At 34.0% G+C, this 27,417-nt stretch overlaps 4 protein-coding genes across 18 annotated transcripts; 3 read left to right on the top strand and 1 right to left on the bottom strand.

Annotated features, from left to right (window-relative positions):
- Positions 1-2,867: 2,867 nt before the first annotated feature.
- On the bottom strand, positions 2,868-6,012 carry LOC110693001 (anthocyanidin 3-O-glucosyltransferase 7-like). The gene is made up of 3 exons (XM_021870108.1): positions 5,348-6,012; positions 3,686-4,134; positions 2,868-3,472 (listed from the first exon to the last, which is right to left on the bottom strand). The coding sequence occupies exons 1-3, from the start codon at positions 5,874-5,876 to the stop codon at positions 3,047-3,049; spliced, it is 1,404 nt and encodes a 467-aa protein (XP_021725800.1). The 5' UTR covers positions 5,877-6,012; the 3' UTR covers positions 2,868-3,046.
- An 8,963-nt stretch (positions 6,013-14,975) lies between these two features.
- Positions 14,976-20,803, top strand: LOC110692999. Of its 15 annotated transcripts, none has more exons than XM_021870107.1 (11): positions 14,976-15,153; positions 15,355-15,412; positions 15,599-15,630; positions 16,715-16,753; positions 18,738-18,846; positions 18,981-19,078; positions 19,184-19,308; positions 19,490-19,667; positions 19,765-19,820; positions 20,055-20,114; positions 20,714-20,803. In XM_021870107.1, exons 2-11 carry the CDS (start codon positions 15,374-15,376, stop codon positions 20,719-20,721), a joined length of 744 nt encoding a protein of 247 aa, XP_021725799.1. In that variant the 5' UTR covers positions 14,976-15,153; positions 15,355-15,373; the 3' UTR covers positions 20,722-20,803. The 15 variants fall into 15 exon arrangements, with proteins under 15 accessions (XP_021725799.1, XP_021725798.1, XP_021725796.1 ...); XM_021870106.1 differs by having other exon boundaries at positions 14,976-15,244; XM_021870104.1 differs by having other exon boundaries at positions 14,976-15,249; positions 15,358-15,412.
- LOC110692998 lies at positions 20,720-27,285 on the top strand. Its single transcript, XM_021870091.1, has 3 exons — positions 20,720-21,081; positions 21,170-24,506; positions 24,593-27,285. The coding sequence occupies exon 2, from the start codon at positions 21,256-21,258 to the stop codon at positions 23,269-23,271; it is 2,016 nt and encodes a 671-aa protein (XP_021725783.1). The 5' UTR covers positions 20,720-21,081; positions 21,170-21,255; the 3' UTR covers positions 23,272-24,506; positions 24,593-27,285.
- Positions 23,424-24,443, top strand: LOC110693102 (ATP-dependent DNA helicase PIF1-like). The gene is made up of 2 exons (XM_021870227.1): positions 23,424-23,682; positions 23,788-24,443. The coding sequence occupies exons 1-2, from the start codon at positions 23,424-23,426 to the stop codon at positions 24,441-24,443; spliced, it is 915 nt and encodes a 304-aa protein (XP_021725919.1).
- Positions 27,286-27,417: the final 132 nt, after the last annotated feature.

Here is a 27,417-nt window from a genome sequence, read left to right as displayed (position 1 = left end):
AACTCAACAGTCGACACCATTGCTGCCCATCGATCCTCGCACTCCATAACCAATTGCATTACTTGCAAATCCTGTTGGAGTCTTTGCTAGAGAAGGAGCAACCTTTTGATAATCTACCACTTTAATTAATAATCCAAATTAAAGACTTCTCAATTGCACCGCTTCCACCAACATACTTCAATGGTAATTTCAGGATTTTCTTTTCTCTAAATTCGAGTTCATCCTTCCAACAATGTACACAGATATTGCACACTGACGGATAAAATAAATTTCCCCAAAAATTAGGGTTCTTGAACATTGAATAATAATGGACGTTGACTTAATGGTCCCAAATCAATTTCGGAAAAATATATTGATCATCCGAATCGTAATTCTCATCCCGATCATACTAGTTATAATTGAATAATCCAGGAATCAACAGTATAATAAATTAATACTATTTCGCTTCTAAATTTTTGGTAAAATACCTGTCGATTCCAATAACAAAAATAGAGAAGATGAAAGGGAAAATACTTGATTGAAGATCTCAACTCACAGTCGCGCCGTGGAACAATAATCCACTGCCTTAGAAGCGAAATACGCCACCACCGGTACAGGTTTCCTGATGACGCACGCCCCCCAAGTTTAACGCAACTCTCTCCGTAATCCGTGCACCCGAACTCGAAGAATGGAATTGCTCAAGAACTGTTCAGATCTCAAAAGGTAGGTTTGTGTTTCGGCTAGAAAGTGAATAATAATATCACGAAAGGGTAAGACTCGTATTTATATGAGTCCTAGAAAAGGAAACACGTAAGTCAAATTGACCTAGGAAAAAAGGCGGGCCCGATCGGGCGAGCTGCCGCCCGATCGGGCGCGAGATCAAGTTTTTCCAGACGTAGTGTCGCGCCCGGTCGGGCGATCTGAAATCCCCATTCCGGGCGAGCCATCGGGCGAAGCCGCCCGATCGGGCTCGTCAAAAACTTGAGTCCGCCGCCCGGTCGAGCGAAGCCCGCCCGATCGGGCGAAGCCCGCCCGATCGGGCGCGAGAGATCTCGTTGAAAAACTCTTGTCCGTCGCCCGGTCGGGCGCGAGAGTTCCCTATTTTCCTTGACCACCTTCGCCCGATCGGGCGAGAGCCTCCCGATCGGGCGCGAGTCATCCGATTGCATTACTATTTCCAACAAGGGAGGCTATCAGATGCTGTTGAATTACTTCATATTATGGAAAGAAATGAGTGTCTCCCAAACACTTACACTTATAATATTTGTACGAGGTTTTCTTAGGAAACACGACAATTCAATGGCCATAGAGTACCTTCTCATAATGTATGATAAAGGTACATATATGGGTATTCGTATTCCCGATCATCTTCTTGAGTTTGTGCCTAGGGATTATGAGTTGTTGATAATTATACAATTCGCAAAGCTAGGAACAAGCCCATTCTTAATGATATATGAATATATTGTGCAAATCCCTTTTCTGGTTTATGAATTTTTTGGTATGTGAGTTTCTCTGTTGTTTGGTCTAAAATCATGTTGCAATCCACTGTTAAGAGTTCTAGATTCCAAGTTCTTCCTTATGCAGGTTCGTCTGCAAGGGGGAGTCAAAAACTAGATTCAGAAAATTTTTCTTGAAATTGAACCAGAACTGGAACTTTGGATACTTAGGGTCTGTTCTTATAGACTGAACTCAGTTGAACTGAACTGAACTGAATATTTTATAAGAGAAGGAAATTCGGAACTGAACTGAAAATAAACGTATGAGAATAGGCCCTTATGCTTATGCATATTATTTTTTTCATCTAGTTAGACTAGGTAACAAAGAAAGTGATGAACTTTGGCTTTTCTTCGTGCAGAATGAGAGAATCTTGTTCTTTCTTCTTGCAAAATGAGAGAATCTGGTTGAGGTGGGAGAATAGAATTGTTGCTCTGCAAAACATTATTATGACAATGGAGAGGAGGATAATAGCACAGCTTCTAAGCTTATGCTAGTTACCAGAAATACCAACAGGTTATTTGTTAATTTTTGTAACGTATATTTTAGTAGCATAAAATTATAATGAGTTATAATTTGTGCAACGAATCTACATTGAATTGTGAACTTGTATAAAATTTGATTTTCGAACTTCATTATAATTAAATATTTATGATAATCATGGAGTTATTTTTTAAACAAATAAGTTTGATATCAATCACTTCATAAAAATTTAAAGATTTTGAAATTAAAATTGGGTAATTCCAAGTTTCTCTTCTTGATAAACAAGGAGTGTTTCTCAAGAGGGTAATTTCGTACATTTTCGCAAGAATATGAGGGTAAATGAGAATTTTTTGTTTGACTCACTAACTTTTCATCAAACTGTCGTTAAGTCTCAATTTTGATGGAGGAATGCTAAAGAAATCAACCAGTGAAACTTTACCCAGGTAACCTACTCAATTTACCCAATTTGGCAGCGAGTGGTGGTGTTTTAAGAGCACAATAGCTGAAAATCTGAAATATATAGTCTGTGTTTTCTGTGAAGAACATCCAAAATCCGAAGATCCTCTTCAATGGAGTTTCAGAAGCTCAAAGGCTACTTCAATGGAGGAAGATTACACCCTTACCCTTTGGGGTTGATCTTGCCCTTTTTTTCTCCCATTTATTTTAGGGTTTTCGTTTTATTTTGCGGCGAAGCCGCCGGAATGGTGGTGTTGGTGGGGATGGGTGAGGATGAAAGCTTGAGCTCCTTTAATGGCTGATGTGAGAAAAGGAAGAAGAAGAAGAATAACGTGTGGTTGTTGTAGCCGCTGTCGAATTGGAGGAAACCCAGTTGCTGAGGAAGTCGAAGGACATTTATGCCGTTAATTTCACCATTTGACGCCGTTTTGATTAGTCCAAGTCAGCAAATATAGTGGATGTACAGTTAACACTTATTCTGATTATAATAGCATTACTTTACAATTCCCAATGCAGTTTAATTACAAAAATGCCATAAGAGATACACTTCTTGTTTATCAAGAAGAGGAATTGGGGCACGCCCATTAAAATTATTCAACCGTACAATTGTAGAAGTACTATAATAGCATTACACCTATGTTTTCATTACTAGTTCCAATAGCAACTTAAAATTTTTGTTGGAGCTTCCATCAGGGGCAATAGCCTTTCGAACCACGTTGTTTAGGTTTTTGATAGTTTCCTTCATTTTCTTCCCTTCGTCACACCACAAAATTCGATCCAAGCTCTTCACTACTTTATTCTTGGTAAAAACCCCTCCTTCAACTTTTAGTCCAATCTTCCAAACGGCCTCTACAAGTCGTCCGTTTAGCTTATGGTCACCAAGAAAGGGCCTCCCGATCATTGGAACTTCGGCTGCTATACTCTCAATAATGGAATGGTAACCAAAGTGAGTGATGAATACCCCTACTGCACCGTGTGCTAGAACATCTACTTGGGGTGCCCAAGGGACTATCATGCCATTTTCTTTATTACTTTCCAAGAAACCGTTAGGAAAGTGTACCTGTTAGGTCACGTAAAAAAGTTCAATGAATACTATAAATTATTATATTGTATTATGTACACATGACTATTTTATATAAACAAAGCAATCAATTAATCAAAACCTTAATCCTATAAGTAGGGTCGACTATATAAACCAAATTATATTATTTTATTTCGTATAATCATGGACTATATATAGACAAAGCGAGTAATTAATAATTTAATCTCATACCTTTAAGTGGTCCTTCATCGACCACAAGAACTTGAGTCCACTAGCTTGAAGAGCCTCAGCCAAAGCGAAAAGCTCATTTGGAGTTGGTGTAGCAACAGAACCAAAGCTCACATAAACAACAGAGTTAGGCCTTTGTTGGTCAAGCCAACCCAAACAATTATAAGTATCTGCCACTTTTGATGGTGCAACCACTAGGCTTAGAGGACCGACAGCGAACACGTTCGAGAGCTTAGACTTTAAGTCATTGGTAACAATTGGGTCTAATTCTTCGCAAGAGCTCAAGCAAATTGCACTTGCATAAGGTAAAACTTGACTCATTTTATGTAGCAATTGAGAAATGGGTGAGTCAATATTTCCTGTGACTATTCCATCTGGTATATCTTTCACCCTGATCTTGTTTAGTCCTGGTAAAAAATCCAAGTTTTCTTCTTCTCTCCCTTCTTCAATGCCTAGATCAATTACATGAAATGATTAGGACGATTAACTGAGATGGGAGAGCGTGACTATTGTAAAGGATAATTTTAAATTTTTTTTATTTAGAAAAAATGATTATTTACATATTATTATGTCATATCTATAATAATAATAATGGGAGCGAGGGTCAGTCCCTCCATCTCCCCCATGTGTGACCTGAGTTCGATGGGGCATCACCGTGGAAAAGTTTAATTAGGAGATGATATATTGACACGTGTCATTACAGATCCCGCTTTTGAATAAATTTCTAGATAAATTTAGGGCATGTTCTCATTGACTGAACTCAGCTGAACTTAAGAGAAGGAAATTAGGAGTTGAACTGAACTTCAACGTAAGAGAACGGACCCGTATTCATTGATATGTATTATGCATACATGTAAAATTGTAAACCCAAAAATGATTATGTTAACCTTCAATAATTTGAAAATAGTTTTTAATTTTGAGTTATTTTGGGTTAGAATTTAATAAGAACACTAGGTTAGGTCCCGTGGCATGCACGATGCATTTTAATATTCTTTATTAACTTTACATTTATTTAATTAAAGGAAAATGAGCCTTTTAATCCTTTGTTCTTTTAGATTACAATTCTTTTGTAGTAATTAAGGTACTCCGTAATATATAGTAGAAGGAGTTTCCTCAAAAAGAATACTCGTACTAAATAATAGAAGAAGATGATACAAATACCAAGTAAGAGTTTTTTGCCTAACTCAGTAGTTCTTTTTAAGTAAATGAAGATTATATATTTTATATTCTCAAAGATTGCATTTTTTTAAATTAACTTTATGTTGTCAAAACACATACCTTAGATAGTTGCATATCCATTTTCAAAATGAAAAAGATCATTAATTATTTTATACACTTAACTATGACAAATTAATTATGTAATAATTTCCTAAAATAAATGTTTTATAGGAGTTTTATAAATAATAATTATATATATAAAAAAAAATGACAGATCCGAAATCAACACATGTCATTGTTAATGTACCTTTTAGTATATAGTTATGGATGGATTGATTGAACAATTAGATTTCTTATACTAGAACTTTTTTTGTCATAATTTTTTCCTTAATAATTATTAATATTATAAATGTTAAATATATTAGTCTTCCAAACCGGTCCGGTTCAAGTTTTGGACTAGTTTTATCGGTCCAGTTTGAATCCGGTCCTAGTTTGTTGGAGCCTTACCCTGAGTACCAAACCTCTGTCTAATTGCATCAGTATAAACATGGACACAGAAAGAATGTTCTCCTGGGATCCAACAAGACACCCAAGGCACCTTAACTTCCAAAGCCAAATCACACAATAAATAAGACAAGAAGGCATCTCCCATAACACAACTCACTTTAACACCTACATTCTCCTCAGCTTCCTCTAACACCTTCTTCAAAGCACCTGGCCTCGCCACCGCCTTAAGGAAGAGGTCAATTTCCTCCAAGGGATTGCCCTTAGACACATACCCTACAGGCTTACCATCCCAAACTTCATAGGCCTTAATGTTGGGGCAATCTACATCAAATTTAGAACCTTTTGGAAAGAGAGTGTTTATTGAGTTGGGTGTGCTAAAAAAAGAGAAATGCACCTTGTTTCGCGGTGCTAAGGCGGCTAACCGCCTTATTATGTTTAAGAGAGGGGAGCCATGGCTTCCAAATGGGAAGGCATATACAGCTATATGATGGGTGATTTTGGCATTTACATTGGTGTTTCTATCTTCCATGGCAAAGAAATGAAATAGGCTTAGGAAAAAAAAACTCAAGTCAATATACTACCTTCGATTTTTATTAATTACAATTTTAAAATATTTTATATCTTACAAATAATACCCTAAAATTAAAACTAAAAAAAAACCGAAAGTAGTATATGAAATTTTCATGTTACATTTCTAGCTATATGTACTACTTTTTCACCACCTACTACAAAGTGGTACAATGAATCATCAAAATCAAAATTAATTAGGTTGTACTATAGTGCTCCACTATACTATTGTGCAGGTTAAACATGTTTTCATTGAAACATACTGTACAGGAATGAAATGAATCGATCAACAATTTCATTTATGACACAAACGTAATTAAATTATTTTCATTGTTAAAGACAAATATAGGGTTGGACTATACAGCATACTAGCAAAGGAGGCGCACCATCATGACACCCTATTTTCATTGTAATGATTTTGTACCGTCTTGTCTCTCGCGTTATGAAAAATAGTCGGTGCTTTAGGTAGGGTTAACCTCGTGTAACCCGCCCAATAAAAAAAATAAGTACAAATCTAATATATATATATATATAAAGGGGAGTTTTTTCCCGAGTTTTTAGAGCCCACGTAGGATTTAATTTTTTAAGCGCGCCATGTAAGATTTTAAATTTTAGTTATATCCAATCAAATAAGAGATTTTTATTTTCTTTTAAAATTGAATAATTCAAATGCCACGTAAGCAAAATTGGCGAATGAAATTTTTAAGTTTAAACTAATTAAATGTAAAATATTATCTTTTGATATTAGGAATATTATCTAAATATGTAATAAATTTTAACACATAAATTAAAAAAATGTTTTAAATAATTCAAACATACTGTGCATCGCACGGGCTCCATCTAGTCTATCTATATACTATACTAAAAGACAAGCACCTCAATGTGAGACTGATAAATGTCTCAATATGATTCGCTGTCTTTTATTAATTTTTTTTATATAAATAAAATCCTATACATCTTATTCTAAATAAATACATAAATTATTATAGTAAAGTCTATTATAGTAAAGTAATAGACATATGTAAATAATAAAAGTTACATAAGGATAAAAAACTTGGTATAAAAAAATATCAAAATAACATATGATAATGGTAATTCGTATGCATGCAAGGTATATAGTAAGAAAAGTATAAAAAAAATATCTTACTATATATAAATAATTAAAGTTACATAAGGACAAAAAATCTTAGTATAGAAAATATCAAAATATATATGTATGGTAATTCGTATTCTAGCAAAAAAAGGAGAAAGATCAAAGATGTAGGATATCTTAAAACCTAAGGTAACATTCTAACAAAAAAAATAAGGAATATCCTACGTATAATATTTTGTTACATATTTTGATCAAAAAACGGCAAAAATAAAATATAATATGTATATTAAAATCAAATCATATATATTCAAAAAATAAAATAAGATACAATATTATTTGTATTATCAACTATATAAATAAGAGTTATATAAATCGTAACAATTTTTATTTCAAGGTCATATTATCGAGGTTAATATATTTTTAATGGCGTTCGCTATGATATCTGACCTCACCCCTCTTAAAGAATCACGAAGAATAACAGTTCGAATTGTGAGGCTATGGTACCAACCTGATTATTCCAATCAAAAAAAAAAATTAACTCACTTGAGTTAATTTTAGTTGATGAGAAGGTACACTATTATAACTTCATAATTATTTTCGTCTTTTAGATATGTTTACTTTTTGTAATATGTACTTATACATTATAGTGCAAAATTGATTTTGATATGATAATGTTTAAACGCAGGGATCTAAAATACAAGCAACTATCAAAGAATCACTCATTCGATGATTTGAAGGTCTTGTGAAAGAGGGCACTCCCCGTATTATCTCTAGCTTCAGAATAATTACTAATGCTGGCAAACATTTGGCTACAAGCCATGCCTGTAAATTGAACTTCTATTATAAGACTATTGTTAGGGATTGTAAAGATGCACAACCTCCTCAATACGGATTTGATTTTGTGTCCTTCGGCAAAATCCTTAAACAACAAGTCAATGAGGTGATTTTAGTAGGTACGATTCATTATATCAATTTATTAACCATTTTTTATAAATTTCGTATTTTTTAAAATTGTCAACTAAGGCCCTGTTCTCTTCACCTTAAAAAAAATAATATTAAGTAAAAATAATTTCAGTTCAGTAAATATAAGTTCAGTTCAGTAAAAATTAATTTCAGTTCAGTAAAAATAATTTCAGTTCAGTAAAAATAAGTTCAGTTCAGTAAAATTCAGTTTTCTTAAAGAAGAATTATAATAGAAAATCAGTAAAAATAATTTTAGTTCAATAAAAATAATTTAAGTACAGTAAAAATAATTTCAGTTCAGTAAAATTAAGTTCAGTTCAGTAAAAATAAGTTCAGTTCAGTAAAAATAATTTCACTTCAGCAAAATTAAGGTGAATCAAATAGAGCCTAATATTTTTATAAGTTATTATAGATGTTAATGGACAGCTTACCAGCATGGACGATCTTATCAATATTTCAAAAAATGATACCCCAAATCACAAATTGACAATTGAGCTAGAAGACTTGCAACAAGGAATTCATCAACTCGAATTAGCCTATTTACTTGACATTATTGATGATTTTTGTTATTAAACATATAAGACTAAAACCTACCATTAGGAAAAATTGAAAATAAATTAGAAATGAGAATAATGTAAAATTTTATTTTATATTTGACGGGAATGTAAAATATTATTTGCATTGTCAATTCTTAATCCTTTGGTTATTGTTAGTCTATATTTGTGTGTATATATATATTTGTGTTTATGTTCATTGTCATTCCCAAGGTAATGCAAATCCGGTATCATGTGGGGTCTAAAAATAGAAATTTTATTGAAAAAATAATATGATGAGTAGCATGTACTAGGGTGTGGCGGATGTAGAATATTTAGTGTGGAGGGGCACTAAATATAAATAAAATGCTTGTATGAGGGCTTGAACCTAAGACTTTTAGTCCAAACTTAATGCATTACCACTATGACAAAGCTAATTTGATGTTATTTATTGCATAAAAATTGTATTTAACCTATAAATTTATATATTTACTTAAATAAAAAAATGAAAAATAAAAAATTTAGGGGGGGGGGGGCGGTGCCACCCAGGCCCCTTCATAGATCCGCCAACGGGTTGGCTAGCTACTCGAGTGAACATATTCTAAAATTTATATGAATCATACTAATGCTGAACATATTTGTTTTTTTAATATTACCCCCGCTTCTATTACTTGCAAATTGTACATGGGAGTATTATTTATGGGATATAAAAAATTTCTTAGTTGCAGCTAATAAAAAAATAGAGTTTGTTTCAAACTTAATTTTTTTTTTTTTTTTTTTTTTTTTTTTTTTTTGTAAGTAAAACCTACATAAAGTCTTTATTCATAGGAAAAAAAAATATTTTATTATGATGTTTATTATTAGTTTGACTCTTCCACTGGATTGAAATCCACAATTTGGTAAAATTAAAAATAAATTAGAAATGATAATAACTTAAAATTTTATTTTATTTTTTTACATGAACATAAAATATTACTACAATGATGAATCATATAACTAATATATATAAAGCTAAACTTTTAGCCAAGTCACGAGGCAGCGACACTTGGCGTTCTAACTTTTCGCCAAGTGTCGCGCCACGTTGGATAGATTTCAATAGACTTCATAAGATTAAAAAAAAAATAGTTTAGAATTCTATTTGGATAGAATTTTAGGATAAAATTATTAGTTTAGAGTTTTATTTTTGATAAAATACCAATATTTCAAATGTACAAATTAAATTAAAATTTTATTCAAAAAAAATTATTAGATTATAATTCTAAAAAATTATCTTATAAATTTATTTTTTATATCATAATTTTTTTTTTGAGTGAAGGAAGTAGTTTAAAGCGTAAAACATTTATTTATAATATATACAAATCGGTTAAAATAATATGATTCACAATCTAATAAAATTTATTACTATGTAGACCTGTCACTATGTAGACCTGTCAATTAGGGTCGGGTCATGAGTCATCTAAGATTAGGTCACTTCAGGTTACGAGTCAAGAAATGTTCAACCCTTACCCAAAGTTTTGGGTTTGAGTCAACCCAACGGGCTTTGAACATTTATTTTATTTAATTTTTTTTTTTGCTAATTTTTTTTTAATTTTTTTTAATGTATTATATTAAATCGAAAATTTCCACCAACATTATTATTAGTCATTATATGCCTACTAGAAAACAAATCGTAACAAAAACACATCAATTCCTAACTAATTTTGTATTAATTATATGTTTTAAAAATTGATATAGATTGAAAATTTATCTTAAAATTCAATAAACAATCCGTGCATCGCACGGGGCACAAAACTAGTAATTATTAAACTCATCCACAAAGCTAATCTAGCACAAACAATTTTGTTTAACATTTAACACTACTAATTATTTATTAAAAAGCTCAATCATTATCAATAGCTCGATTGATCATTTATAGCGCGATTAAAACCATAAATAAATGAGATTCTTATGTGTGTTCACTAAAAAGCTCAATCATGATCATAAATTAATGGTATTCTTAATTTTTGCCCCATTATAAATAAATATGTCAACCCTTAAAAATCAAAAAATATATATAATGTCTAGTAAAAAGCCCAAAAATTCCTAAAGAAGTTTGTATTAGCGTCCAAGCTCGCTTACGTCATACCAGTATATGACTTATACATTCTATTTTAATTACGCACAAATCCCAAAGCAAGTGAAACACACGTGATTTCACTACTTGCTGCAAATTAAACTACACAAATCAAAATACAATACTAACCTTTTAGAGTTTTAGTATCTCCTTTTTATATTCTTGTTTTAAAAGACACTTTATCAATTATGGATTATTTCTATCCAAATGCCTTGAATTATTATTTCCTCTTCAATATTTTGGTTGTGCAAGAATTGAGTCTTAGCTATTGAACTTAGCTATTACTCGTATTTGATTTTTATTTATTAAGGTTTGTTCTCATAACCTAAACTGAGTTGAACTGTTTATGAGAGAAAGAAATTAGGAATCGAAATGAACTAAACTAAAATTAAGTTGAATAGAACAAACCCTTAGTCATAAACTCATAATAATTACTCCTATAGTTCCTTTATCCATCCTTTGAAGTTATATATATATACATATATGTATATTATGGTATTTGTATAATTAATACTCGTAATATTAAAGTAATTTGGCCCCCGTAAAAAAAACTATCAAGGTTCGCCACTATATATATATATATATATATATAAAATTAAAGTTTAATTGTCAACTTATATGTGTATATATAGTAATGTTAAAAGTATTTTCTTTTACGACAAATGAAAAATAATCTAATACTAAGCATAAAATTTAGTTTGCTACATATTGAATAATGAATTTTATTGTATACTAATATTAGCAAAAATAAACAAGTTATTATTATTATTATTATTATTATTATTATTATTATTATTTTTTACATAAACCAGCCAATATATTGCACTTTATTTTATTATAATTTTATTTTACTTACAAACAATGACCCGGGGAACACCCGGACCAAAAACTAGTTTTGACCATAAATTCCCATTAACAAGAGATGATATAGTCATGTGTAGTTTTGTTAGATTCGTCTTATAGTATATTTTATTACGGAGTAATATTACATTTTTATACTTTTTACGTGTATAGAAATGAATTGAAGTTATATTCGTTTTTAAACGCATCTTGAAAACCACAAAGTTAAATGGGGCAAAAAAATTAGGAATAGAAAAAGTAAAAGACATTATTACACCAGTTAAAACTTTAATACTTCGTATGGAGTATTTTTTTCAATATAGTACAACAGCCTTAAATTGAAAATTTGAAAATATAACTAACAATTCAATGACTCAAATTATTTCACAATTACACCTATGTTTTCGTTATATGTTCCAATAGCAACGTACAATTCTTGTTGGTGCTCCCATTAGGAGCAATAGCTTTTACAAGTAATTCTTTAAGGTTTTTGATATTTGTTCTTGATAGAATATAAAACATATTCCTGGGTCTCAACCATCAGTTTAAGCTTTTGGTTGAGTTGGTCCTTTAACATGGTAATTCATTGATCACACCAGTATCAGTAATGATTAGGAAAATTAAGTAGTGTATCAACTTGATCAGTAGTCTAGGATGAACGGGTTTCAGTCATGAAAATTCTATAATGGTCGTTTGTGTTTTAGGGGGGTGTTTGGTATGAAAATTTGTAATGTAGGAAATGTAAACAGTACAAATAAGTGCTTCCATTTCTATTAGTGTTTCCCTTATATCTAACTAGTGGAAACAAAATGTGTTTCCCTCCTGAATCATAAACTCCTCAATTTGTTTCCATTTCATAAAGATACCAAACATATATCAAAGGTAATATGTATCATTACCCTTAATATAAATCTTTTCCATTACGTTTACGGAATTTATACCAAACGCCCCCTTAATGATTATGTTGTTCATACTTGACCTTTTTTTTTCTCCAAGTAATTAGTTACATTACTTTATTTTTGCTATAAAATATTATTATTAACATTTTTTTAATTTATCAAATTTTAGTTTTATTTATGTAATTTTAATTCTTATTTAATAGTTTTTCGAAAAATATTATTTTATGTTGGATTAAAATTTTCAAAAAATGTATATGCATCGTAGATAATAATACTAATTGTGTCCAATTTATTAAAAAAAAAAAACAGATACTCCGTGTCTCATATTGTTAATAATTAAAATAAGGGTATACAACATATCTCTTAAATTTATGTATAAGCATTAAAAACACTCTTGAAAATTGTATAAAGTGAGAATTTATGACAAAAATACGCGTAGATTAATGTAATTAGTGTGTTTTTGTCATGATTTTCTAAATTTAAACAATTTCAAATACGAGAAAACTTAATTTACCCACTAGGTAGTCTACCCATGTGAGTTGGCAAACAATGTGGCATTGCTTATAATATGTGGCATGTACATGTCATTGAAAGGAATTAAAACACAATTAATGCTTTGTTGGAGGAAAGAGGATAATATTTTGGTATTTGTGGCTTTTGTTGTTTCTTCTCTCCCAATGACTGATTTTACCTCATCAAGCTACTAAAATAATGATTCAAGAGGTTGCATGGTGAATAATTGAGAATCCCTTGGCACCATTAATTTTCATTCTTAATTATATATTTTTATTATTATTTTTTTTTTTTTTTGAGAAAGATTAATTGGTAGACTTGGCCTACCCCTTTATCGTACTAGTGGAGACAACTCTGTTTTATATGGCCATGACTTAGAAAGGTATTTCTTATACGATGAACTTTGTTTCTTATGATAATATTAATTTCTATTATTAGTTGATACATAATTGAAGTATATTCAAGAATGAAGTTCTATCAATTGTTCTTCGGGTGCTTTTGGGAGGAACATTTGTTATATTAATTCTTATCAAGATACATTTGTTAATATTAATTCTTATAAAGATACATTTGTTAAGGAACAGTGCTTCGGGTTCTTCACATCTTCAAAATATTTGAATAGAGAGTATCTCCTCCGGATTTTTTAAAATAGAGGATACGAGTACAACGTATAATATATTCTTAAAATTATATCTTATGAAATTTTCAATAAAATTTGTTATGAAATATAATAGTAAAAAAATGTTAAAAAATTAATAAGTACTTGATACTCATAAGAGTATGATTGTACGAATGCATATTACGCGAAATAACCAAGCATTAAGATAAGGTATAACATCCAATAACATACGATTATAAAAAACGGTGTATACTAGTATGCTACTACTCCGTACCTTATTTAAGGAAAAAAGGGTGAACCTTCATAGCAAAGAAAACTTTATGTCATGATTGCTTATGTTATGAATATGAAAAATTGTTTATATTTCATCATACATAAAGTTGTTTCATGCATAATTATTAAAACATAGGGCATGTTCACATTAACTGAACTGAGCTGAATTGAACTTATTGGAGTTGAACTTGAGCTGATTGGAGCTGAACTGCTGAACTGAACTGAGCAAAAATGAATATTTTATGCGAGAAGGAAATACAGAGCTGAACTGAACTGAACTGAACTAAATTGATTGATTGGAGCTGAACTAAACTGAACTGAAATTAAGTAACTGTGAACAGACCCATAATTTTGTTAGATACATTAAATATACTAACATTTAGGTTTAACAGAGGGAGTACAATATAACAAAATTGAATTAGAAGGGGACGTGATGGTGAAGTTTAACAGAGGGAGTACGACAATATAACAAGCAATTAACTTAACCAAGATTTTGGGTGTGTTCTATTTTCTTTAATTTCACTTATCTGGATTTATCTGAACTTAACTGAACTTATTTGAAATGAATTTAATTGATTTCATCCGAACTTTTTTGAATTTAGGGCATGTTCACTTCAGGTTAATTTCAGTTCAGCTCCAATCAGTTCAGTTCAGTATAGTTCAATTTAACTTATATCCTAATTTCCTTTTCTCATAAACTATTCATTTCAGCTCTATTCAGTTTAGTTCATCTCCAAACAGTTGAGTTCAGCTGCATATGATCTAAATTTATCATGTTTGTTAGAATCTGAATTTGAATATTGTTACAATCGAATGTTTCTATCGAAGGTTCTTATGAATCCATGACACCTATATATGATCTGACTTTCAATGGCATCAAAATTTTAGATCATGCAAAACTCAAATTGCCAAATTGAAGCTTCTGTTAAGTTTGACTTGAGCTCGAATAATCCTAATCAAACCTAGGTCAAAGAATTTTTTTCCCTTCTCATATTTTAAAATACAAGTAGTCCTACGAATAATCTACATAGATTGAATCCTTACCCTATAAAAGCACCAACACTCAAAAAAATGGGTTGCCTTATGAACAGTGTACTGCCCAATTTGCCCCTATATTTGTACTACCATTTCCTTATCTATAGTGCTGTGACTGATTTGCCCTCGAAAAAATGCATGTGCCTTATGCCTTCCAACTCACTGGCCACGTGTAGGGGTGGGTATAACGTGTCTGAGTGTGTATGACAAGGTGGGTGATTAAAGGTTTCATCTTTGCTTGATTTCTGGACACTTACCGTAGCTAATCATTGATTCAATTTGAGCTTTGCTTGATTTCTGGACACTTACCGTTGCTAATCAATGATCCAATTCGAGCTTACTTGCGATTTGCATGAATGTAAGGCTCAATTAGAGCTTAGTTTGATTTCTGGACACTTACCGTTGTTGATCAGTGATTCAATTAGAACTTACTTGCGATTTGCATGAATGTAAGGTTAATTCCTCAATTTTAGTTATTTGTTTGCTTAGCTGATTAATTTTTGCCTATGGTTATTTCTTCGTTTAACTATTGATTAATGTACCTTTGTGGGATTTACAGCAGTTCAGCTATTGTGAAAATGGATTTGGGAGGACTAAATTGTTTGATCCTTTTTATGGTGAGCTTCTTAGTTATCCATTGATCTATTGTTTTGCATGATGTGTGAGAGGGTTTGAGAGAGATTAGGCTATTGTTTGGTTTGCTCAAGTGTTGGGAAGTACGGTTAGTGTTTTAGTTTTGAGAGGATTAATTTGCTGTTTGGCTTTTCAAATCAAAATTAAATCATTTTTATTTCTGGTTACAGCTGTTGTTCAAGTGTTGGGAGGTGGGATTAAGGTATGTAAAAAGAATACTTTGCTATTTTTTGAAATAAGCAAATTGTTAATTTTTCCTTATTGTGAACTACATTAGATTTTGTATATTTAGTTTGGGGTGTCATGATTACTTTATTTGATTTTTGCTTAGGCCTTTCACACAATTTTTGCTTTTACAGCTGTTTCTTTTATGCTGGCCGCAGCTCAGTCTTTTACCTAGTGGTTTTAAGATGGTGAACTTTATTAGCTATCGGTCTAGCACTTTCATACCAATGGGTAAATGCTTTCCTCTTCTAAGCCAATACTGATACAAGGCTCATCTAATTACCTGCTATGTATGGCTTAGTTTGTTTGCATTTGTTTGTCTTCTACTGCTTTGTGTTAGCATTTGTGTTACCATAAATTAAGGATACAAGCCAGTTCATCTGGTCTCCCTCATCTTCATTTTGCAGCAAAAACAAAAAAAAAAAAAAAAAAAAAAAAAACAACTACACACACCATAGCATAGTCCCATGGAGGAGGTTATATTAGAGGTAATCATGAAATTGGATAGAGGCTTCTTTGCTGTAGTAATGACATTACATCTCTGGAAAACTAATCTTTGATATCATTGACCATGAACACAGAACATATATGAACTTGCTTCAAGGATTTCTTCAGAATCATGACATTTTTAAACTTGACAAATTGATTACATTGTTTGGATTAACTTGGCATGGTTAAATTGGTAGCCATTATTAAAATTAATTGGCTTCTGTGCACACAATATTTCACCAGCTTGGTTGCTTAACAAACTTTGTGTGATTTATTGAACAGCAGTTAGTTTAAGTATAGTCTATATATTAGTGATGAAGTAAAGATTTAGTGCATTTGTGTTGGTAGAGGATGGCTAATTAGCCTGGCATTTTTGTGTGTGGGCTGTCTTTTTAAGTCTTCTTTGGTTTAAAGTAAGTGTGGAATCTGGAATTTGTAACATGGGCTACCTTAGGCTATGGTTTACATGTTTTTATTGTTGATGATAAATCATGCAATTGTTATTGTAAAAGGGATCAGTTTTTGGTGAAGATATTGAATATTAATTTTGCTTTTTGCTACTTCTGTTGCAGAGTTATGAGCTTGCAATGGGTGGAGGTGCAGGTTCTCCTGTAAGTACTCCATTATTTACAGTTATGTTGATTTGCTTTTTTTTTTTGGAAAGGGGGTTTGGAGAATTGCATTGCATTGCTGTTTTTGTTCAGTGTTGGTTTGGATGGTTTTAGTTAGTATGTAATGACTTTGTTGTGTTATCTATATCATGTGTTACATGCTTTGGTGGGTTTGTTTGTTTTTTTTTTGTTGCCTTTTCAAAGGGCCAGCTATATTGATTTGTTGTTTTGTGTATTATGTGTAGCTTGGCTTGGTAAGTTGCTTGCATTAGTTAGTATGTGGAGAGTGCTTTGTTGTTTTAAATGGGGTATGTTTTGCATGCTTTAGTAACCAGCTTTGTTGTTCTTTTGTGATATAATCGCATTAGCTATTTAGATGGTTTTGTTGTGTGCGCTCGATTTAGACTAGCCTCTGTCTGTGTCTTCCATTTTGTGATGTAACCAGCCTTGTTCAGGGTAATGTGTTACATGCTTTGGTAATCAGCTTTGTTGTTCTTCTGTGATGTAATTGCAAGAACTATTTAGCTTGTTTTTTTGTTTACCATGCATTTAGCCTTACCTCTGTCTGTGTCTTCCAACAACACATGTTTCACTACCTTACACCTGTAGCTCAAGTGATAAGATGTCGCTGCACCAGTGTTAGCTACAATAGCATGTTTCTTATGTTATGGTGTGCACACAGGTGGGTGGTCCTGGCACTCGAAAAGTGTCTATTTCTTTTTCCTGCCTGCTCCAGCAAGTTGTGGAGTATCTGAAAATTCCTCAGCCAGCTTACTACTTGGTTGATGCAAGGAAGAATGCTGTGAAGCTTGTCTTGGAGACTGACCCAGGCTTGGGTTTCTATGTTTATGAGGGTGGCCCAGCTAAAACAGTAGGAGAATCGCGTGAAATAGCTGCTGAAAAAGGCGTTCGTTCACTTAGGATGGAGTACAACATTCAGGTTGAGGACTTGACTTCTAAGAAAATTAAGAAGCTCCAACGCTGTGAATTTCTCTACCAGATGAAACGCATTAAGCTCGAGTCAATGGAAAGGGAGGCAGGGAAGGTGCCAGTCAAGTGGCCAGATGTGCCAAACCACAAGCGCTGCAAGAAATATGTGTGCATTGATTACATGGATGTTCTGCGCACTCTAACTGTGGAGACTAAAGCACGTGTTTCGGCTGTGAACACTTTCAAGCTAGGACCAGAAAAGTTTATTTCATGGCTTACGATTTATGCTCCTACAATTGCTACTGGAATGGAATGCGTTTTTAGTGCTGCTCGTGCTGACTGCAAGGCTACCAAACAAGAGGCTGCTAGGAGGGCTGTAGATTTCCTGCGCACTGCATACAATCTTGACATAGTTGATTTGAACTATGGCAATGGGGTTTATGCTGGTATTAAGTGTTCCTTGGCTAGGGAAAGTTACTTAGTGGCTAAAGAACGTGTATTGGGGATTCAAGGTGCTCTGCACTTAGCTCCTTTTTTAGGTGAAGATGGCTGCATAACACCTAAGTCTGCTGTGCACAAGATTCCAACACCTGCTCTTCCTCCACCTCCACCTCGCAAGCCAAAAGCTAGGCCATCTTTTAGTGACCGCTTCACTCATGAGCCATTTGCAGTGCCTCCTGAGTTGGACACCTTGTTTAAGCGGAGGAAGTTTGATTAGGGATCAGAGTGAAGCTACATAAGACCTTGTTTTGCTGGCTTACATGTTTTGTTTGTGTGTTCCTATAGGGCCTTAGATATGGCATATTAGCTTAGTGTGCTGCTTGTATTCCAGCTTATTTTGTACTGCTTTATGTGTTAGTTTTATTGGCAAGACATGGTGGATGTTTTCCCAAAATATAATGTACTCCAGCCTTTTGAGCTTTGATTAATGAAGTCTAATTTTCTTGCCATTGATCGTATTTTATGAAAATTCTTATTCTATTGTTAAGTATGCACAACATGGTTAAGCATTACATTTTAGCAATTTGATCAGAGTGCAATTTTCCCTTGACAGGTTATATAGCTGCAGATGCATTGTAACACTGTTCCATTTATCGAAAGCCTCTGCAACGCCTATTTGCAACTTCTTGCTGTCACTAGCTCAGTTTATATTCCCACTATGCGTACATCCGAGTTCCTTTGCTTGTTTTATTTGTCTTTCATGCTATTCAAAGCAGCTTATAGATTATCTATTACTATTAAGCTGCAATCATTGTATTTTGTTTTTTTTAAATGAGAATGCTTTGTTGGTATCCAGATCGTGCTTTGGTTAAAAAAAAAACCCTTGCAAAAAACTCGGGTTATCAAACGTTTACAGATGATACAAGCTATGTCTCAGACCCCTGATCCTATGAGGTGTTAGCTTGTTTTTCTTATCGCATGCTAAATAAATATTTTTGTTACTCTGAATTTTTAGGTTTTTGCTTGTTTTTAACAAGATTTTTCTATTGTTCAATATAGGGAGTTGGATGAAACAAGTTCTGCCACACATCAGCAGGAAGAAGCTGGACAGATTGAGCCTGAAGTTGCTTATGTAGGGCATTCTACCAACATAGTGGCTGGAAATTCAGCTGCCCAGTTTAATAGTAAGCACAGTTGTTTATGTTTGCTATTTGCAATATTTGGAGAATTAACTGAGTGAGGTTAGGGACTGAGCTAGGTAAAACAACTACGCAGGCTGCCTGTGTTTGGATAGCATTAAGGTAAGGTTCATTGTAGCTGAGATTATTTAGCTTTGCATTTGAATGGCAAATTTTTCGTTTACAGGCCCACAACTTTTGGCTACTGATTCAACTGTAGCTAACATAGCACAGGCTGTGAGGACGGATATTAGCAGCGCTCCCTCAGACTGGTTCATGTTGTATAGGCAACTTCTTGAGAATTCAAGGTCTAGCAAACGTAAGCGAGCACTAGCAGCTACGGAACAAGAGCCTGTGTCAGTAAGGTGCTTTACTTTTGCTTACCACAAGAACACATGCCTTGCTATATTTCTGTGTTTCTACTGATATTGGTGTTATGCTTTTTTTTCGTTTGCTATACAGAGAAATAGGTGAAACAAGTGCCCAGGGAACAAAACAAACACAGGCAAAAAACAACAGTAAGGCTTCCTTAAATCAAACTTTGTTCTTTAAAGCTTCTTTGCCCATTTGAAAATAGGTTAAAGGCCAGGTATATTTGTTACTAAAATAGTCAGCTCATTGCATAAAAAAAACTTGCTCAATTATATGAGACAGATTAAGTGAATATTATGTGATGCCTGATTACATTAGACCAACTTAACCACTAAATGTTTAGTGTTCCTATAACTTAACATGTAATTTTCATATCACAGAGAAAAATACTGCAGCTTCTAAAAAAAAAGGAGTCAAGCAAGCCACGGTTAAAAAGCCCAGTAAGTTTTCCTATGCATATTTTTACTAAGTTATTTGCTTATTTTTTTTAATGTACTATGCTGATAGATTGGCTTGGCATGCTTGGTTGAATATCAAAACCTCCAGCAGCTGTTGTTGGCTTAAAATTGCCTGCAGCACCTTTGAAACTGAAATCCCCTTCCATTTGCCCACATTGCAGTGCAAAAAAATTTAAACATGAATCACTTCATTTCTGCTGTGGAAATGGATCTGTTAAACTAGCCACTAATGAATACCCCCCTGCACTATATAGACTTTTAACATCTGATGAGGAAGATGCATCACACTTCAGACAATACATTCGATTATATAACAACTTATTTGCATTTAGCTCATTAGGTGGTAGATATGATGGCAGCATACACAAAGGAATATATGTTTTTAAATTGCATGGACAAATTTATCATAACTTGCCTGATTTAATCCCTGATGAACTAGGCCCTAGATATTTACAGCTCTATTTTTATGATGGCCAATTTGAGTCAGCTGCTAGAGTAGATTGCTTTAAACAAGTAAGGCAAGATATTATAGACATACTTATGGAAGTATCTGCTCAAAATCCTTATGCTCGCTTTTTCAGATCATTAAAAGACCTTGACATTCAAGAAGATACACAAATTACTATCAATAAAAACACCGTTTTAGACCAGCGGGTTTATAATGCACCCACAACAGATGAAGTGGCTGCGATTTGGCCTGAAAACAGTTCATCAAGCGAGTCCAATGGCCCATACATCACAGTCAGAGGAAAGTCAACAGATTCTCATCGCATATACCATAATTATGGATGCTATGATCCCTTGCAGTATCCACTCCTATTCCCGCATGGTGATTGTGGTTGGGGTCAGGGTCTTGCCAAAGACAGCGGTTCAGGAGAGCAGCAAACAGACCCCATTACATCTTCAGCAGTGCATACAGAGGAAGATTCCCTTGCACAGGAAGCTAACCGTGAGTTTCATCTGCCTGAAGTTTTATTGCAGAGTGTCCTTTTCATTTTATGTTGCTGTTCACACAAATCATGCTTCTTTAAATGCAGGTTTAGCGGACGCAGGTGGTGCTTCAACTCGGCATATTTCAGCCCGTGAGTACTATGCTTACAAATTGCAATGCCGCCCAAACAATATGCTCCTGCGTGCAGGCCGATGTTTGCAGCAATATATAGTTGACATGTATGTGAAGATTGAGAACACACGCCTAGACTACTTTCGCCACAATCAGCAAACAATCAGAGCTGATTTGTATCAGGGGATTTTGGATTCCATTGAAAGTGGTGAAACAAATTCCATAAATGTCGGACGGCGAGTTATTTTACCCCCAACCTTTATTGGTGGTCCGCGAGACATGAAGCGGCGATACCTGAATGCCATGGCTTTGGTTCAACGCTTTGGCAAGCCTGATTTGTTTCTCACAATCACTTGTAATGCAAACTGGCCAGAGATCAAAGCAGAACTAGCTCCTGGAGAAACAGCTCAGAACCGCCCAGAACTTTTTGCCCGTATATTTCGATCAAAATTAATCTGTTTAAAAAAACAAATCATGAAGAAACAAATTTTTGGGAAAGTGGCTGCTATGATATATGTCATTGAATTTCAAAAAAGAGGTCTTCCACATGCACATTTCCTTATTATCCTGAAGCCTGATTACAAATTGAAAACACCTTCTGATTTTGATCATTTTGTATCTGCTGAGCTACCACCCCACAGCTCCCCAGATCTACGGAAAATAATAGTGCGCCATATGATGCATGGCCCCTGTGGAGAAGCAAACCCTAAATGTGCATGTATGGTTGCCAAAAATGATAACTCTGCCTCATGCAAATATGGCTACCCAAAACAATTCTTAGAAGAAACAACAAACCATAATGATGGATATCCAGTGTACAAGAGACAGCATACAGGAGAAAGTGTACGAATTCGAGGTTCAAACCTTGATAATCGCTGGGTTATTCCATACAACCCATACCTTTCCGCGTTATTTGACTGTCACCTCAATGTAGAAGTTTGCTCATCTATTCAGGCTGTTAAGTACTTATACAAATATGTTTACAAAGGGCATGACAAAGTATCTTTTAATGTTGTTGGTGAAGAAAATCAAGCCGTAGATGAAATTCAAAGGTTTCAGTCTGGTCGATGGGTTTCACCATGTGAGGCAGCTTGGAGGATTTTTGGCTTTGACTTATTTGAGATGCACCCCCCTGTGCAGCACCTTGCAGTGCATTTGGAAAACATGCAAACAGTTCAGTTAAGGAGTCATGAGCAGCTTGATTCTGTGGTGTTGAATGAACGAAGATCCAGAACTCAACTAACAGAATTCTTTAAAGCAAATGCAGCCTCACCTCGAGGTACAGGATATCTCTATAGCGAATTCATTGAACATTTCAGGTGGGATGCCACTGCAAAGGCATGGTTTCAGAGACAAAACAAGAAACTGGTCATAGGTCGGCTGGCATGTGTTACACCTGCAGAAGGAGAACGTTTCTTTTTGCGGCTGCTTCTTGGCAATGTACGCAGTCCTAAATCGTTTTCTGACCTCCGGACTGTGAATGGAGTGCTATGTGCCACTTTTCATGAAGCAGCTATTAAAAGAGGGCTCTTTGAAGAAGACAATGTTGTTTATTCCTGTTTGTCTGAAGCTGCAGAAATTCAAATGCCAGGAGCCTTACGTCGGCTATTTGCAGCTGTGTTGGTCTTCTGCGCTCCGAGCAACCCACGTACACTATGGCAGCACTTCTATAATGATTTATCTGATGACTTTAGGTATACCTTTCCACAAAATGAAAGGCAAGTTTTGCTGCTGACAGTACAGTCAGTTGAGAAGCACTTAGAGTCAATGGGAAAGTCATTGGCTCATTTTCAGCTGGAACATCTACAAGAAGAAATGCCAGAAGAACTACAGAGGACAAAGGATATTATTGATGCTTTGGATGCACCTATTCCTCAAGAATCAATTGATTGTAGTGATCAACTAAATTCAGCTCAGCAAATTGCCTTTGACAAAATTATTTCTCATGTTCAAGCAGAAAATCCTGGTTGTTTCTTTGTTGAGGAGGGACTGGAAAGACCTTTCTGTACAATGATCTATATGCAGAAGTGCGCTTGGCAGGAAAAATTGTGCTTCCGACGGCAACATCAGGAATAGCTGCAGCAAATATACCTTCTGGCAGGACAGCACACTCACGATTTAAAATTCCACTTGATTCAGAAACATCGCTCGCTTGTGATGTTCCTAAACAAGGCAGCTTGGCTGCTTTGATTAAAGAGACAACATTGATTAGCTGGGATGAAGCTTCAATGGCAAGAAAGGAGAACATTGAATCTGTTGAGCTCCTGCTCCGTGATCTCTGTGATCCAGATCAGCCATTTGGTGGAAAAGTTATAGTCTTCGGTGGAGATTTCAGGCAGGTTTTACCAGTTGTTCCTCACAAGACTCAAAGAGAAGTTGTTGCAACAAGCCTGGTTACTTCACATATTTGGCCCTGGTTACAAAAGCTACATCTGACTGAAAACATTAGAGCTAAAGCAGATCCCCCATATGCATCTTTTTTGCTGGGTTTGGGAAATGGCGAGCTTCAGGCAACTGAGAATGCTTTTGTGAAGGTTCCTCCTCACATTGTGAATTATTATCAATAAACCGAGGAACCTATTGATTATCTAGCTGTTGCTGCTTTCCCTGAATTGCAACATCCTGCCTTTACACCAGATATTTTCACAGAAAGGGCAATCCTAACCCCATTAAATGATGCAGTAGACTCAATCAACAATTTCCTGATTGACAAGTTCCCAGGAGAAGCAGTTGTTTATAAAAGTTTTGATAGCATCCTAGATGATAATTGTGTTATCTACCCAACAGAATTCTTGAACCAGCTTGCCCCAGGTGGTATGACACCACACGGGTTGGTTCTAAAAGTTAACAGTCCAGTAATCTTGCTGAGGAATATTGATCCGGCTGATGGCCTATGCAATGGCACACGTCTCATATGCAAGTATTTCAGAAGAAATGTTATTGTTTGTTCAATAGCAATTGGTCATCGTAAAGGAGAGCTTGTATTCATCCATCGTGTCAACCTCCGGCCTCCATCATCAGCAAAATATCCGATTCAATTTGAGCATATACAATTTCCTCTGAAGCTCAGTTTTGCAATGACTATCAACAAATCTCAAGGGAAAACACTAAGCCAAGTCATGGTTTATCTCCCACAGCCATGCTTTTCACATGGTCAATTGTATGTTGCATTGTCAAGGGCTAAGAAATCGGAGAAAGTGACTGTGATCACACCCAGCCTGCTGAAATTCACAATACACCAGTTCTGAAAAAACATCGTGGCTTATGATTTCTTGCGACTATCTGGCATAACATGATACAATATGATGCAGGTATTCTAAGATTGCTTCTATACTTATTCATAAAAACAAACAGCTTTTTCTTTTTGTTAATTTCATTTCACTATCCTATTATGCAGGTTTGATGTTGTAGATCTTTGGAGTATAATTTTGGTATATAAAGCTTTTTTTGTAATATTTATTTTACAATCATTATTGATATATAAATATGCAACATTGAAATGCCTTGCAGTGTGTTAGAAACACTATTGCTCTGTTAGTTTACATGCTCCTATTCAAATTGCAGCAACACTATTTGGACAGGTTTACTTCACATGTACATTTCTATTTTCTGTTGCAGTTATTGTTTCACAATTATGCTTTGACCAAGCAAAAAAATGATATTCAATGCACATCTATTATATAATGCTCATTAGGTGCCAAAAAAGACATTATCAAGAATAAAAAAATAATTTGGATATAGTTGTTACCTAACTAGATGTTGAACTGATGTAGTAAATAATGAGCTAAAATTTTCTATGAGATTACAAATAGAGGGGAAAAAAAAAACAACAGGATCAAATACTGTCTTATATTAATTTTTTACAGTATGCCTAGGATAGCTACCACAATCTCATTTGTTGAAAAACCCTTTTTTTTTTCCTTATTACATTGTTATATATAGTGCCCCTACATTCTATTACCCTCAAGACAGTAAAGAAACATAGCTTCAACTTCGCAGAATAACCTTATTAACTGCTGGACAATACATTGATTCAAGTCATGAACACTTTTAGTGCAGCCCTTTCTTAGTCTTTCAAACAGGTCACACTCAAGCTTAAAAAAAATGCTTTTTCCCTAGATAACTATAATTATAGCAACACTTCTTTTTCTGCTGCACCCATCAAGCATCACAATAACAACAGATAATACTTAAATCCTAGGTTTTTATGTGGCCCACAATGATGATTTCCAAAAAGAAACTTCTCCTATTTTAAATTCACATAACATCTTTCTTTTTATAGCTAAATTAGATCAGTAACTGATTACTCTATTATCTACTTGCACATGTAACCTTAGTTTATTTCACTACAAACAACTTATTAACCACTAGACACAACTATGTTTCAGTGCCTATACTTTTATTACTTATAATATCTTTTCAGATTTTACTTGTATAATTATTACTCTGCAGATTTCCTTGGGAGAGATTACTCACTACATCTTTTTATTCGATGGACAATAAGCTGTATCAGGACATTCTAATAACCACTAAATTATAAAGGCCATTCAGCTTTAACTTGTCAATAAGCTATTTGCTATTTAAGATTCTTATACTTCTAGAGAGCATTTACTCTCCTTCTATTCTCTGCTGCTTTGCTCTGCTGTTCCCGTGTACCACCAAATTCTGCCTGCCATTCCAGTTGAAGAAGGTAAGCACTTTAATGATGCTTTGCTGAACTTAACATCTACCTGTGCATTAACTTCTTTTCTTCTCATTTATTTACTTGCATGCAATTAAGTTATCTGAATTGCTTTTCATGTGGCCTTAAGTTAATCTGGATTACATCTGCACACATGTTTTTATTAGCTATTTATTTTTTCTTGCTTTGCATTCAGCCAACCTATGTAGCTATTTTATATGCAGTTCTTTACATAGAAAAATCTCATCCTTTAAAACTTACTATCATCTTGCCAGTAGTTAAGCCACATGTACACACTTATTTTGTATTATGCCCTTATATTGTTGCCTATATAGAAGATTCTTATCTTTTTAAGCTTATTATCATCTTACCAATTACTAAGCCACATGTACAGCAGTTATTTTGACTTATGCCCTTATATTTGTTACCCATGAGTTGAAAGGACCATGTTCAGTATAATATATATCAGAAAAGCCATGTCTTTAAGAAAGTTGGTACATGGACATAAAACTATAAAGGGACTTTGGTAGAATCTGTGGTTGACCTACTGTTATTGACTATATTAGTAAGAAATACATCTAAAATTTTTAAAAAAACTTACTCTTGACTAAGGGCTGCTGAGAAAGTTGCTTAAAGAAATAACATCAGATAATTGTATGACAAGCTGTATATTATGATATAAATCAGCTCAAACTGCCTATACTATGAACAAAAAGTAACCATATTAAAGAAATTCAAGCTTTCATTTAAACCACACAAGGCCACTTAGAACATTCCACAACCATACACTGAGCACAACTTACTAATTAACAACATAGTACACATAACTAGAAGTAAAATATTGTTTATTACTAGAGCAACAACATAAGCCTCTGACTACTTAGAAACACAACTACATTTAAGTTACAAATGCCTTGCTGCAGCTTCAGATACCCTTTAAAAACAACCACCATAGGAAGCATCACTTCCAGGAGAATATGAAGGGCTGGAGTGGTGATGAATGTCACTCAAGTTAAGCGTAGGCTGAGGCTTGTAATTACTGGTCCCCTCTTTTGGTGCCTGTTTCTTTGGGCTAGGCTGCTTTTCTTCAGGCTCAAAGCAGAGAGCAGTATCACAGCCTCTAAATCTTCCACCTTTTTCTCTAAAGTAGTGAGCCGTGCCTCCATTGCTTCATAGTTAGTCTGTTTAGGAAGCTCATATCCACTACTAGGATTCACCTTATCTTTCCCCTTACTTGCCATTACTTTCACCTGGAATTGAATAAAAAAAGACTGGAGAAATGTGAATGTGGAATACAAAAATGGTTTGTGAAAATATTGAAGCCTGAACTTCCTTTTATATATGCCTGGGTAACACCTCTTTGTCTAAAGGATATAACCATGCAATAATTATACCTATTTAGAAAGTCATACAAAACCTGCTATGTGCTTAGAATTGCATAGCACTGAACTTAATTTATAGTTACAAGTCATTAAAGATTCCTTTTTATATTTTTAGTCACTTCATTGAAGATTCCTTTTTATATTGAATTATAAATGCAT

The sequence above is a fragment of the Chenopodium quinoa genome, unplaced genomic scaffold (genome assembly GCF_001683475.1).
Source record: "Chenopodium quinoa cultivar QQ74 unplaced genomic scaffold, ASM168347v1, whole genome shotgun sequence".
Classification (NCBI taxonomy): Eukaryota; Viridiplantae; Streptophyta; class Magnoliopsida; order Caryophyllales; family Amaranthaceae; genus Chenopodium; species Chenopodium quinoa.
Note: the sequence above shows the minus strand (reverse complement) of the source record. Positions and strands in the feature narration are given on the sequence as shown.